The following is a 13,574-nucleotide window of genomic DNA, read 5'->3' as shown; positions in this document are numbered from 1 at the left end:
GTTCTCAAATTTCATCCATTTTCCTCAAATGACATAATTTCATTTTTCTTTATGGTTGAATAGAACTCCATTGTGTATATATACCATATTTGCCTTATTCATTCATCTGTTGACAGACAACTAGACTGGTTCCAACGTTGGGCTATGGTGAATTGAGTTGCTATAAACATGGGTACCCATGTATTTTCAAGAAGGTTATTTTTATAAGAAATGGGACTTTGCTGCTGTTTTCAAGTAATAAATGGGACTTTTTTCAAGGCCTTTTTGTCCTTCAAGTCTTGAAGAGTTTGTTGAAGTACTTACCCTCTCCTCAGCCCTTTTCTCAAGTGGACTGTCCTAAGAGATGCTGAGATCTGTCCTAATACTGAGACCTGACTATTAAAATAGTAGGTTCTCTTCTAATATTTCAAGTGATATTTTCTAATAAATATTAGAATTTTGAGTGTCTTCACGCTTTTTAGTAATCCTTTGCAAAATGTCAAATTTTTCTTTTGACAGAATTTTTTTGTTTTAAAGATGTTTTATGACTGCATATACTGTTATGGTATGAATATATGATTGGTTTTGTCTATATTTTTAAATTTCAGAAAGAAAAGGCAAATATTCCCTAACATACATTCTCGTGTTATGCTTCTCCGTCATTAGTCAAAGAAGCAAGTAGGAAATTTGAATAATTCTGTTAATAATATGAGTTCATGTATCTTTAGAAATCAGAAGGGCAGATTCTGCCTGTGTGAACAGCCATTGCTTAATCTAAAATTGTTTTTTGTAGTCAGACTTATGTAACTTGACCTTCATGTGGTCCCAGAAAGTCTGGGCCAGCCTTGGTGCTGAGGCACACGTGGGGAATTCACTGCTGCAGCAGCAGGAAATGCTTATCGTGTCAGCTTACCTGCACATTATCTCAGTTTGGTCTTACTGTTGAACTTTCACGAAAGGTAAAGAAGTGGGAAAAGAGCCAGCTGAATAAGGGCCTGCCTGGTTTTAACCATAGGCTGTTTTCTATTTGGTTTGTCTTGGGTTTGGTTTGTTTTAGATTAAGTATGATGTCATTTAGCATATAGCAATCAAAACAGTAATGAGCGGAGGTATGTATCTCTGTGCTCTGGCTGTTTTTGTTTCTTGTTACAAATTCCAGAGTTCTTGTTCTTTTAAATATTCTTTGAAACAGCCTTACTGGAGCTGGATTAAGAACCTTCCTTATTCTGCTAGAGTAAGAAAGCAGTATGAAAATATAGGATTATAAAGTTATTAATCACCAATAGCTTTTAAAACTCTTACTCAAGCCAGGCATGATGGCATATGCCTGTAATCCCAGGGACTTGGGAGGCTGAGGTTGGAGAATCACAAGTTCAAGGCCAGCCTCAGCTACCTAGCAAGACCCTATCTCAAAATATAAACTAAAAAGAACTGTAGCTCAGTGGTAGTGTGCCCCTGGTCTCAAACCTCAGTAAACAAAACAAAACTCTTACTTAGTCTGTTATTTTCAAATAAAGTAGCCTTTCCTGACTATTGAGTAAAATAAAATTAATTTTGTAATAAAATTGGTTTTACCTAGTTAGGTCGTAGAACTTAGTTTTAGAGACCTGGTTTCAGGTTGAAGTAGGATGGTTGGTTGCTTTTTAAACTGTCTGTGAATTCTTTCCCTAGAGATCTTCTCTAATTCTCTTTTGCCTACTTTTCTAAAATATACCAAGTAAGGAGCATTTAAGCTGACTTCCTGGGTTGCATAGTGAGTGCCCTTTCACTGACCAAAGCTTACTTTTCCTTTACAGGATCCTGATACGATCATGGAAAGATTCCCCACAGTTCGTCAACTGTTAGCAAAAACCTGCCAGAATCCTTTTATCTTAGCATACGGTAAGCATCTAAGCTGTGTCTTCTCAAAACACAAACTTCTAATGACAGTTTTAATTTCTGCATTAGCAATATACAGAGGCTTAATTATAAATCTTTCTCCAGTTTTCATGGAACAATGTAACGAATGTATTTACTGCTGTATTGTGGAAATTCTTCCTTTATTGTTGTCTGTGTTTGTATAGAAGGCACACACGTATACTCGTGCACATGCCTACACCCTCAGGTGCAGATCTGTAGGAAACAGACCTCCTTGAAACAGAGGGCAGGAACCTGGAGAGGATTTAAGCAACAATTTTTGTCTGTAATCACTTTCATCACCTCATCTTTTTTAAAAATAATTTGTTTGTTCTTTTTAGGTATACATGACAGTATTTTGACATATCATACATACATGAAGTAAACTTCCCGTCCTTGTGGTTGAACATGGTGCGCAGTTTCACTGGTCGTGTGTTCACATATGAACATAGGAAAGTGATGTCTCAGTCATTCTTCTGTCTTCCCCATTCCTACCCCCATCACCTCATCCTTAATTCCATGTAAAATGGTTGTGCTGACAACATCACCTTAATGTCCTTGTTTCATGAAGCGGTTGGTTAACTCACAGATGGTTTCCCATATTGTAAAACCATTCTTCAGAGTCTGAATCCAGACATGGCTTTGTTCTTTCTTAGGAGTGACATTCTGGGTTTGTCCAGTTTGAGAAAATTCGGGGACCTGCAGGGGAGGCATTCTGCCTCTGATTTCTGCCTCACTTCCTGTTTCATCTTCCTCAACAGACCCCAGACATTGTGGTCATTAACAGTGGCTGACGGTCTTGGTGTCAGGGCCTGCGACTTCTGGGTTACGTTCCTCATGCTTCTGTTCTCCCTCGTTTTTTAGGTCTTCCCTGAAACAGCCTTGCTGGGTGAGGTGGGGACCTCAGTAACCCCCGCAGCCCCCGCATCTTCCTCAGGGGTCATACCTGCTCACTCAGTGTTAGATCCCCTGGAAGACTGAGTGCCTCTGAGAGCAGGAGCTGAGGCCTCCTCTTTGTCTTCCTAGGGCCTGGCACAGGGCAGAGCAGACACCTCTGAAGGAGCACATTTGCCTTGGGTTGACTGTATTATTAGCTCATTAGCTCATGTGATACTTGCTTTACAGATTTTTAAAGTCAAAGACTAATTGTATTACATAATAACATTAAAGCCAAAGATAAAAGGAGTCTTCCCCTTTGATAGAGAGTCATACAGTTTCCCTGGTCTAGCCTGTCATAAGCCATTAGAAGAGCAGGAAACTAGTAGGAAAGGGGACAGCTTCGCACTGGGCCCTGCACTTGGCACACAGCCCCTAGGCCTTGCTGGCTCCGCCCCCACCCTCTTCTGTCCTGCCTCTGGAGCCTCGTCCTCTCCTTCATCCCATCGCCTCCTTCAGGCCCTGATCTGCCTTGGTAGAGCAAGTGAGCCAGCACTGTTTGCCCACAAGTCCATGCTTACCTGCCAGAGCTCATGTATTGCAGTGAGGCCAGTGTCCTCTCAATCATCTTTGACCAAAAATACGTTTTGTATACATGCATGTATATATTTATGCACACACACGTGCTTATTTGCAGATGTGTGTACATGCACACTTGGCAATAAACGCAATTCGTGAAAGAATACTCCTTTTTTATGTGGAATGTTTTCACTGTGCTGTTTAAAAAATGGTGGTCATGACCCAAAACTGATTTCACAGCCCCTGGTTGTAGCATGACCAGACATTTGAAAAACGCTGAGTGAGGCCAATGGCAGGAGAAAGGAAAAAAAGCGGTTGAGTACTTCCCTTTTCAAGCCACCACCCTTAGATGCTTCATGGGTCTAATATTGCTTTTTAGAAGAAAATTGCTTTAATTTACTACATAAAAATACACTCAAAGCAGGTAAGTGTGGCCTGGCGTATTGCAGGGGGTGGCTGGCTGGGAAGGAGCGGAAGCACAGAGGTGGGACAGAAGAAGGTGGGACGAGTGGTGAGGACCCAGGCTGAGAGGGCAGGAAGTGGGGGGTTATGGACCGAAGTCTAAAAGAAGCCAAAAGATGGGAATCTTCCCAACTTTGAGTGATTCTGCATGCTTAGTTGTTCACCACTGTGAACAACTAAGAAAAATTAGTTAAAATTTTTCTGTCAAAAAGACAAAAACAAAAATACCCAAGAAAAGCAAGAGCCATGGAAACTCCGCCCACCTGTGGGAGTGCCTTTCTTTGCCCAAAGTTGGCACGTGGAAATGTACAGCCGCGTAGCTCACAGCTTTCTTTGCTTGGTGACTCACAGACACAAGCACTGCTGTTGGTCCTGAAGCTACCAGCACACACTACAGTCCATGGCGCTTGGCATGCTCTTCCCCAGAGTCCCTGAGATGAGGGCTGGAGCGTCTGCAGGGCAGTTGCATGCGACAGGAATATGCCTGAGGTTCGATTCAGGGACAGTCGATCTGAGTACCGACAGATTGAACAATGGGGGACTGGGTTGCAGCTCAGTGGTGGAACGCGTGCCTGGCATCTCTGAGGCAAGTGGGTTTGACCCCAGCCTCACATAAAAATAAATGATAAATAAGGTTATTGTGGCCATTTAAACTGAAAATATGTTTTAAAAAATGTGTGGTAGGAAAAGAAAATATGCCAGCATACTGTACTACCTGATACTTTATTTTTTGATATTTTGAACTGAAAATTCCAGATGAAACCCAGGTTCTTCATGTTTTACTTCTAGAGGTTAGAACTGTGAAGCCAGCTGTTTGTTTTTTTTTTTTTTTTTTTTTGAGACAATAAATACCTAAATTGTGTTAAGCTGCTAGGTTGGGGGGGTTGTTAGAGGCTGGGGAATAGGGAGGCCAGGGCTGGCTGCTCTGCGTGGTCACCACATAGAACTCGGGAGGCAAGGCAGGAGGCCTGTGCAGAGGACTTCTCCCTCTTCTCTTTTGATGTCTTTTCCTTTGTAAATGGCTTGTCTCTGTGTCCGTATCTTCCTTATCTTTTTCCTTCTCTTTCTTTTTCCATTTTCTCTCCCTCTGCTTCTGTCTGATTTGTGGAGATGCTTCTCGTTGCCTTGCGTTCTTTTCCACCGTGGCTGCTGCTGAGTCTGCATTCCACTGGATGCGTCTGTCACACTTGCTACTCAGAGATAGACTTTCTTCTCGTATTCACGCTGTGGGAGCACAGTCCCATTTTACTCAGTGGTGTTGGTTCAGCCTGAAGAACCGTAGCATCCATAGAGGTTAAGTATACAACTCTGGAAGTGAATGGAACTCAGACAAGCCAGTGCCTGATAGTGCTTCCCGTGGGCTCCTAGGAGCCAGGGAGGAACGTATGTCAGAGAATTGGTTATTGGGTAAGCATAGCTATGAATGTTGATGGGGGCTAAATTTACCATTAGCATCCTTTGCTTTGTGGTGAAAAATACTGAGAGGCTTCCTGGAGTTAGTACTGTATTCACTTCTTGGTGAAGGAAGCCATTTAGGAGCATTGCAGAAGATGGGAAGACGGGTGGCAGGGGATCCTGCTCAGGGATGACTGGGGCCTGAGGCCTCCTTGTGGAGTCCATTACTCTGCTCTAGCTCGGGTACTGATGACTTCAGTTTTTAGGCCTCATTTTTGTTTCTTAATTGTAATCTCTGCCTGGAATGGACTCAGTCACCACCAACAGAAAAAGAAAGTGACTCATCAGGTAGAGGCTTCTGTGAATGTATGATTCCAAAGTTCAGAACTTCTGTCACACATGCAGTAAAGTTTTAAATTTTAAAGAATCAGGAGCATGTAAGAGGCCTCTATTTTATCCAGAGCATTTGGTACTAAAATGAATGTTTTAAAACAATCCTTTTTGTTAATTTGTTTTTAACAAGCGAGGGTATTTTGGCAAATAGAAAATTAAAAGATTAAATTGGAAATGCTGACTGGCTTGCCTGTGAAAGTCATGTTGCCTTAAAAAGGTTGGAATTACCAATGGTTTGAGATATGAAATGAAAAGCCAGGCTCAAGGAAAGCCCACTTCTTTCAGTTCTTTCCATATTTTAAAACCCTGTTTGGCTTTAAAAACTGCTGCTGTTACAGAAGGGAATTGGCCACACAAGAGGTAAGCAAAAGTGATCCCGAACCCACAAGAAGAAACCCACAAGGCAAGCGTCACACGCTCCTGGAGGCTTATTCTCTGAACTTAGTACTTTTGAGATTTTTCTAAATGAAGTTTTAAGAGGTTTTTAAAAAAAAAAAAAAAAAGTTTCTCTTTTTTTTTTCCTATTCGATAAGACCATTAATTTTAGTTTTCTTTTCTACAGATGAAAGCCAGAAAATTGTAATATGGTGCTTATGTTGTCTAATTAACAAAGAGCCACAGAGTACTGCAGAATCAAGACTTAATTCCTGGGTTCAGGTAAGAGGAAATCTCATTCTGTACTGTTTTGAAATGAACTGATTATTTTAAGGAATGGTCTTTCTTTCTTTCTTTTTTTCTTTTTTTTTTTTTTTTGGTGGGGGTGTCCAGTTTAGTGATGTTTTCAAAGCTCTTTCAATACTTGAAAATCCCTTCACTGTGAACATTATTTTTGCTCGATTATGAATTCCAAAAGATATTGGCTTAGGGTGAACTTCCCCATGCTGACAAAACCTAATGCTGAGTGGTTCTGAAACATCCCTTTCAGGTAACCAAAAGAACAGTTTTTTCCTAGCAATTGCTATCCTTCAAAAAATGATTTCTCCTACCAGCCTACTTTAAATCCTTATGTATTTCCTCTCCAGGGACTTCTCTGCCTGTCTCAGAACCTATTCTGTAATAAATCTAGGATTCAGAAGTGCCTGGGGAGCAGCAGACTTTTGTCCCATAGTTGGTGCCTGGCCAGTAACCTAGCAGACCTGTCCCTTGTGCTTCTTGACCAGTACCACTCACTGTCAGATCCGTCATCTGCACACTGGCCATTAGAGCAGCTTCCTGTGCGCCCTGTCTGCATCTGCATCCTCTGGAAGGGCAGGCATAAGTGGGAACACGGCTGCCCCCGACCAGCACTGTACTGCTGCCTAGCCTGAGGACTCACTCAGTGTGCATGTGGTTCAGATTAGCCGCTTGGCATCTTGAGATCAGCCAGCGGCCTCACCACCCAGTCTCGTCTGTCAGCCTGATTGGTGATGTCATTGCCTCCCTGCTCTTGACGATTCTTTCACTTCAGACAGATTTGCTACTAGAGATGACGAAAACAGTGTTTGCATTTCTCTCTTAGATTCTGAGGATAGAAGGGACTCTAGGGGTGGAAGGGATTGGGCAAGGAAAGGAAAGAATACAAAATCTAATTGGAATTCTTGTTAGTGGCTGAAGAAAGGAGAACTGGTGAGCGAAATTAGAGAAAGGAGTGTGTAAAAGAAGGCTATGAAAATAGAACACCGGTTTAGACTTTAATCTTTTAATTGTTGACTTTGAGTATTTGGGTTTTTTTGAGGGGGGTTACTGGGCATTGAACTCAGGGGTACTTGATCACTAAGCCACATCCCCAGCCCTATTTTGTGTTTTATTTAGAGACAGGGTCTCATTGACTTGCTTAGTGCCTTGCTTCTGCTGAGACTGGCTTTGAACTTGAGGTCCTCCTGCCTCAGCCTCCCAAGCTGCTGGGATCACAGGCATGCGCCACCCTAACCCTAACCCTAACCCTGGAAGTATTTGATATTTTAAATACTACTTAACACATAATTTTGCATGGGCTAATTCCTCAAATTCTAATATTTTAGAATTAATATTTTAGACCATCTAATAAAGTGTTTTTAGGATGACCCTGTTAACTTTCTTCATTTAGCTCATGACTTTATTAGCCTACTTTAAAATTTCTGACTTCATATTTATCCTGTGTTTTTTCCTTGTTTAATACTTGTTTACTTGTTAATAGGCACTTAAGTGTAGTGCAGGGAGAGGAAATCATAACGCTTAACCTCCACCTTAGGGAACTCACAGATGGGTGGCCAGTCATGCCTGGGCAGTGGCTGGGTGGTTGGTCAAACCTGTGTAGGTGTGATGGGACACAGGGGCACTCTCTCATGCTTGGGGACTTGGAGACAAAGCCTGCGGAGTGGGGTGGCATAGTACTGCAGGTGCACAGCGCTGCTGGGGAGGGGTCTGCGGGGCGGTGCCAAAGCCTGGAGCTAGAGAGGTGGGCCCTGGGTACCGCTGTAGAAGTGTTTATCTTAAGGGTAGTAGGGAAACCACAGGCGTATTTAAACAGATCATATGGCCAGATGTGAAACTAGAAGCTCTTTGGAAGCTACTGCGGAGATAGAAGTGAGAAATCACCAGGGCCTGAGTGATACAGAGAAAGGAGGCCATATCTATACACTGTTTATCACATAAGGTACAGTCCCAAAGCGGCCAGGGCAGCTTAAGAGCCGCCGTCGTCAGGTGTGGGCAGAGATGCACCAGGAGAGTCGAGGGCTCCGTTCTCCACGAGGGAGTGATGCTGATGGAGGGCTGGGAGTGAGCCCTGAATGGGGAATATGGTAGTGGGGGCCTGGGGCGAGGCCAGACCACCCGAGAGGAGGCCTCCAGAAAGAGGACTTGGAGCACCGTGGAGGAAGCGCACTTCATGAATGGAAGGAGGAGCCCAAGGCGTAGGAGGAACCGGGGACCTCCTGCAGCCTTCATTCCTGTCCGGCACTGAGCACTGTCATCGCAAGTCAAGCACATGCTCCCAAGGGTCTCTGTAACGTCGCAAAGTCACATTTCAGATCTGTTCTTTTTTACTTTTTGGGTACTGAGAATTGAACCCAGGGTCACTTAACCACTGACCCATATCCCCAGCCCCCACTGCCCCCCTTTTTTTGTTTGTATTTTACTTTGAGACAGGGTCTCACTCAATTACTTAGGGCCTTGCTAAGTTGTTGAGGCTGGCTTTGAACTCAAGACCCTCTTACCTCAGCTTCCTCAGCCACTGAGATTATAGGCATGTGCCACAGCGCCCATCCCAGGTTAATTCTTAGATTTGAAGATGTTAGCCTGAGTTGTCTTTTTAACATAAAAAAGAAATAAAAACCCTATTTAATGCTTAGCATATGTTGCCACATGTTACGCTGGAACACATGCCATTGAAAAGGCTTTTGGAGTTTCGCCGATATTCACAATGTGCCATCAAACAATGTGACCTCAATGGCTGTTCTCACAGAGACTGGGTAAGGCCCCAGGACTCTGTCACACCTTTTCAGAATGTTTGGTTCTTGAACAACGTTTGAATACATACTTTTGAGTACAGACCGTTTGCCCGGCACTAGGATAGAGGCTAAGGACATAGCACTGGATCTGAAAGAGTCTGTTCTCTTACAGTCCTTGGGGGAGGTTTCCTGGGCCTGCCAAGTTTAGGGCATGCCTGTCCTCCCTGGGTGAGACACCCCCCCCCCCCCCTGTTCCCTGCAGGGTGCCAGGAGCAGGGATCAGCAGGGCAGGGCTGCTGTCTGTTCAGTGTCAGCAGGCGTGTGACGCAGCACCCAGCTGGCTTCAGCCCTCTACTTTCTTATCTTTCAGAACTTTTAAATTACAAAATCTATCAAACATGCAGAAAAATGCACTAGCATAAATGTCACACTTAACAAATTACTGCAGAATAAATGCCCTTGTAACTGCCATCAAATCAGGAGCTCTAGTAGAGTTTGCCTGGCTTCTAGATGCTTCTACCTTCCTTCTGGTATCCCCTTTGTTTCCCGGTAGTGACCAGTAGCCTGACTTTTATTCCTGTTGCTCTATGGTTAAGTCTAACTTTTTTTTTTTTTAATTTGGTAGAAACAGAACAATATAGTAAGCATTCTTTTGTGTGATTTATCTTGCTTAATACTGTTTTCTCCAGATTCATCCACGATGTTGGGCACAGCATGGTCTGTGCGTTCTACCCACTCTACCTTTGATGGGCGTGTGTTCACAGCTCGGGGGAGTGGGAACACGCTGGGGCCTGCAGTGCGTGTTTTAGAGACAGGAGAGACAGCAGGCGTAGGACGTGACGTGTCAGAGCTTCGCTTGACTGGCTCACGCTGATTCTCCCCTGTGGCCGTGGCAGCAGCTTACGTTCCTGCGGTAGTCGCCTTAGAGTTCCTGTCACTTGCTCTAGCCTTGTGTTATCCTGATGCATGTGTGCTGGTGTCTAGCATGGTTTTTGTTTGGTTTTCCTGAAGTTTAACTTTTAGTTTGTTAAATCCCTGTTCAAGTTTCTTAATCATTTTTCTACTAATCTTTTCTTTCCTTATTGATTTGTAGAAACTCTATACATGCTGGACATGGGTACTTTTTTAAAGAAATCTCAGTGTGGCAGCTCTTGGTTCCAGACTGTGATCTGTGTTTACATTCCTTTACTGTCTTTTAAGCCCTATTTTAGTCCCTCTGAGGCTAAATGTTTCGCATCCTGTCTGAGAAATGTTGCATGCCTGGCTGTGTTGGCCTCCTGGTGCAATCCTGGGATCCGCCTGCAGCTGTCCTCATGTGCGGAGTTGGAGCTGCTTTCCCGCTGTGTCCCCATGACTCTCCGCGCCCAGCACCACTGGTGGGAAATCATTTCCCTCCTTCTGTGCTGATACCTTTGTCATGAGCCAGGTGTCTTTGCTTGTGCAGGAGTGACCCTGAGTCTCTCCCTTAGTCTCATGGTGGCTAATTGTATGGGTCAACTTGACTGGACCATGAAGTGCTCAGGTGTCTGGTCAAACATTATTCCATGTGTTTCCATGAGAGTGTCTGGATGAGATTAAGTTGGTAGACTGAGTAAAGCAGATGGCGCTTCCCTGATGTGGGTGGGCCTTATCCAGTCAATTGAAGTCAGTCAGTTTGGCGAGAATCTCAGTAGCCACTCTACCCTTCGACAAAATGTATTTTTATCAGCTTTATTTACTATTGGCAAGTCAAACAGTACCTTGCACCACGTAAATTTTTGAGTGAGTGAATTATTGATAAGCTATGTAAATTCATTATTTTAAATAGCCTTCCTGGTATCTTTGAAACATTCCTACCAGATACTTGACTTGTGTGGCCCACAGGAAGGGTAGAGGTGCCAGTGTCCCTTTCCCCGTCTGTTCAGTAGGATCATTTTTGGTCTCTGATTCTTTGCAGGGATCTTTTGAGCTGGGGTTTCTCTAGTTGGGTAGCACACTCAGTGGATCTTTCTTGCTGGTCACATGGAAGTCATAATGCATGAATGAGAGGGAGTGGGGACTCAAGCGAACCCTGCTACCCCTCTCGTGGTGGAACGCCTTCTCTTTCCTCAAGATCCACTTGGACTGTTTGAGGCAGGTGACGGTCTAACCCTGGACTGTGGTAGTGTCACGTAGGAAATAGTGCTGACGTCTACTCTTGTCTCTCACACGGTGGTTCCAGCATTGTCTTCGTGCATCAGGGGGTGATCCTGGGTGCCACCTGCCGTGCACATCCCTGTTGTCAATATCCATGTGCCACCTTGGTGCGTGCAGCTTCTCCTGACCTTTCTGAACCTAGGGTCTTTCCCCTTCCCATTCTGTTGCCCCCTCCCGCTGTCTTCCTGCATCCCGGGATCCTACCACATTGCAGGGATTCCCATTTCTCCACTTGGAATGCTTTTGGCTCCTGCCAGCTGGTCCAGCTGGGATATGAAAACCTAGAGGAAGGATCTTTGTCCTTGACCACATTTGAAAGTAGTTTGAGAGGGAAAGCCGCCTCCTTCCCCAGGGTGCTGAGGAGCACAGCAGAGGCGCTGTGGGTGCAGGCTTCCTCCCGTGGCTCGTGCCGCTCTTACTTACTTGTAAATAACAGACAATGCCAGCGTCTTTTCTACCTGTATGGTATTCATTTGACTTTCTATGACCTCTTTTTTTAAGATTAATTGGTGATTGGATTCTTGCATTTACACAGGTAGCAGATGCTCATTTGTTGCTTTCCAGTGTCCATCCCCCTCCTTTCCATCTTCTTAACAGTGTCCTCAACTTCCCAGCTGTCAGTCGTTTATCTGGGCTGAGGGTCATCCTCGCTAGCTCCTGTGGTTGGTGGTACTTGGCTCAACCAACATGGACTGTCCATTCCTGGCAATAGTGATGGGCACATAGGCCAAATTGGGCCAGTCAAGCCAGCGACATCCAGTCTCATCACTTACGTGTGCAATGGGGGCAGCAGAGTGTCTTTCCTGATGAATGAACTTTAAGTTGCTCATGCCCCAGAAGTGCTGTCATTTATGGTGGGACATGAGATCAGAGCCTCCTGGAGAACTGGAGTCAGTCTTGTGGAAACAACAGGGAAAAGAAGAAGTGAGGAAACCGGTCCTGAGGACGTTGCACAGACCCCAGGTCACTCTGGCTGGACTTGATCCTGCAATATAGTCCCTGTTCTCCTTGAGCCAGTTTGGTTCAGGACTTTGTTACTGATAACCAAGAGCATGTTGAGACAACAGACTTGTTTGGGGACTTAATAAACTATTTTTTGGAAGAGTTTTGAAACTCAAGATCACGCGGCATAATTGTGGGGGGATAGTCTTATTAATTCAGAGGCTGTATTAATAAGTAGTGAGTTTAAAAAGTGAAGGTGCTTATGGTTTTGTAAGAATTGCTTTAGTTCAGACTTGATTTGAGGTTCATGGTTGCGTTCTCCACCGCAGCTCCTTAGGGAGTTACGTGTGTAGGGGAGAAGGCACCCTTCTGCCCAGCCTCAGTCTCTTTTATTTTTTCACACAATCCCAAAGTAAGCTCATAAGAAGTTGTCACCTCACACTCATTTCCACGGCAGCAGACTAAAATGGCATACACCCCATAATTGAATGTCACCATAAAATCTTGCCAACAGAGAGACTGGCCTACAAGTGACACCTTTATTCCATCTTTTAGCTTACTGAATAATAAAGGAATGGCATATAATTTTTTAAAATACCTTCCTTTGATTTGCATTGCATGAAAATTCTTTTTTAGTTATCATGAACTCTCTATTCTCCACATTTGGAATGTTCAAATGTAGTGTGGCCTTGATATTATTTTTAGAAAACTTCTTTGCAGTCACCTTTCAGAATCAAATATGGCTTAGATATTTTATGAACTTGGTTTCTACTTCTGCTGTTATTGCATAGAGGCCATCTCAGAAAAACAAAGCACCAGTATTTGGTATGACTTGCAGAATTCAGAGGTTCAGGCTTAAAAATGAATGTAATAAAAGGTCAGACTGTTAAAATGGAGTTACATTACAATACCAACAGTGAAAAAAGAAAAAAATCTGATGAGGTTAAATAGTTTGTTTTGGTTTTGGTCCTGGGATTTAACCCAGGAGCACCCTACCACCAAACCGCATCCCTGATGCTTTTTTTTTTTTTTTTTTTTTTTTTTTCTTTCTTTCTTTCTTTCTTTCTTTCTTTCTTTTTTTTTTTTTTTTAATTTTGAGACAGGGTCTTGCTAAGTTGCTGAGGCTGGCCTTGAACTTGTGATCCTCCTACCTTAGCCTCCTGAGTTGCTAGGATTATGGGCGTGCTCCACCTCACCCAGCTAGGTTAAACAGTTTTGCACCAATATTTGGTCCTTTTCTTCATGCCTGAGCCAGATGCAAGGTAGAGAGTACAAGGCATGTTTTCCACAGATCCCATGAAACCAGCCTTGTGACCTGGTGAAACCATGCTCACAAGGAAAGCAGCTGGACTCCACACTAGGTGACCTCTAGCCTGCTAGGACGGGCCCAAAGCTCACCCAGCGTGTGACTGACTATGCTGCGTCCCGGGCGGGGCCCCCTGTTCATGGGACAGAGCAGTTTTACGACCT

At 43.9% G+C, this 13,574-nt stretch overlaps 1 protein-coding gene across 1 annotated transcript in view; it reads left to right on the top strand.

Annotated features, from left to right (window-relative positions):
- Positions 1-13,574, top strand: part of FANCC (FA complementation group C) — a gene marked incomplete at its 3' end in the record, with an annotated part of 195,878 nt that overhangs the window by 87,461 nt on the left and 94,843 nt on the right. Inside the window, exons 3-4 of the mRNA XM_079108857.1 lie at positions 1,776-1,860; positions 6,143-6,237. Of these exons, the coding sequence (XP_078964983.1) occupies positions 1,776-1,860; positions 6,143-6,237 (180 nt within the window). The remainder of the gene's footprint in view (positions 1-1,775; positions 1,861-6,142; positions 6,238-13,574) is intronic.

The sequence above is a fragment of the Sciurus vulgaris genome (genome assembly GCF_902686455.1).
Source record: "Sciurus vulgaris genome assembly, chromosome: 13".
Lineage (NCBI taxonomy): Eukaryota > Metazoa > Chordata > Mammalia > Rodentia > Sciuridae > Sciurus > Sciurus vulgaris.
Note: the sequence above shows the minus strand (reverse complement) of the source record. Positions and strands in the feature narration are given on the sequence as shown.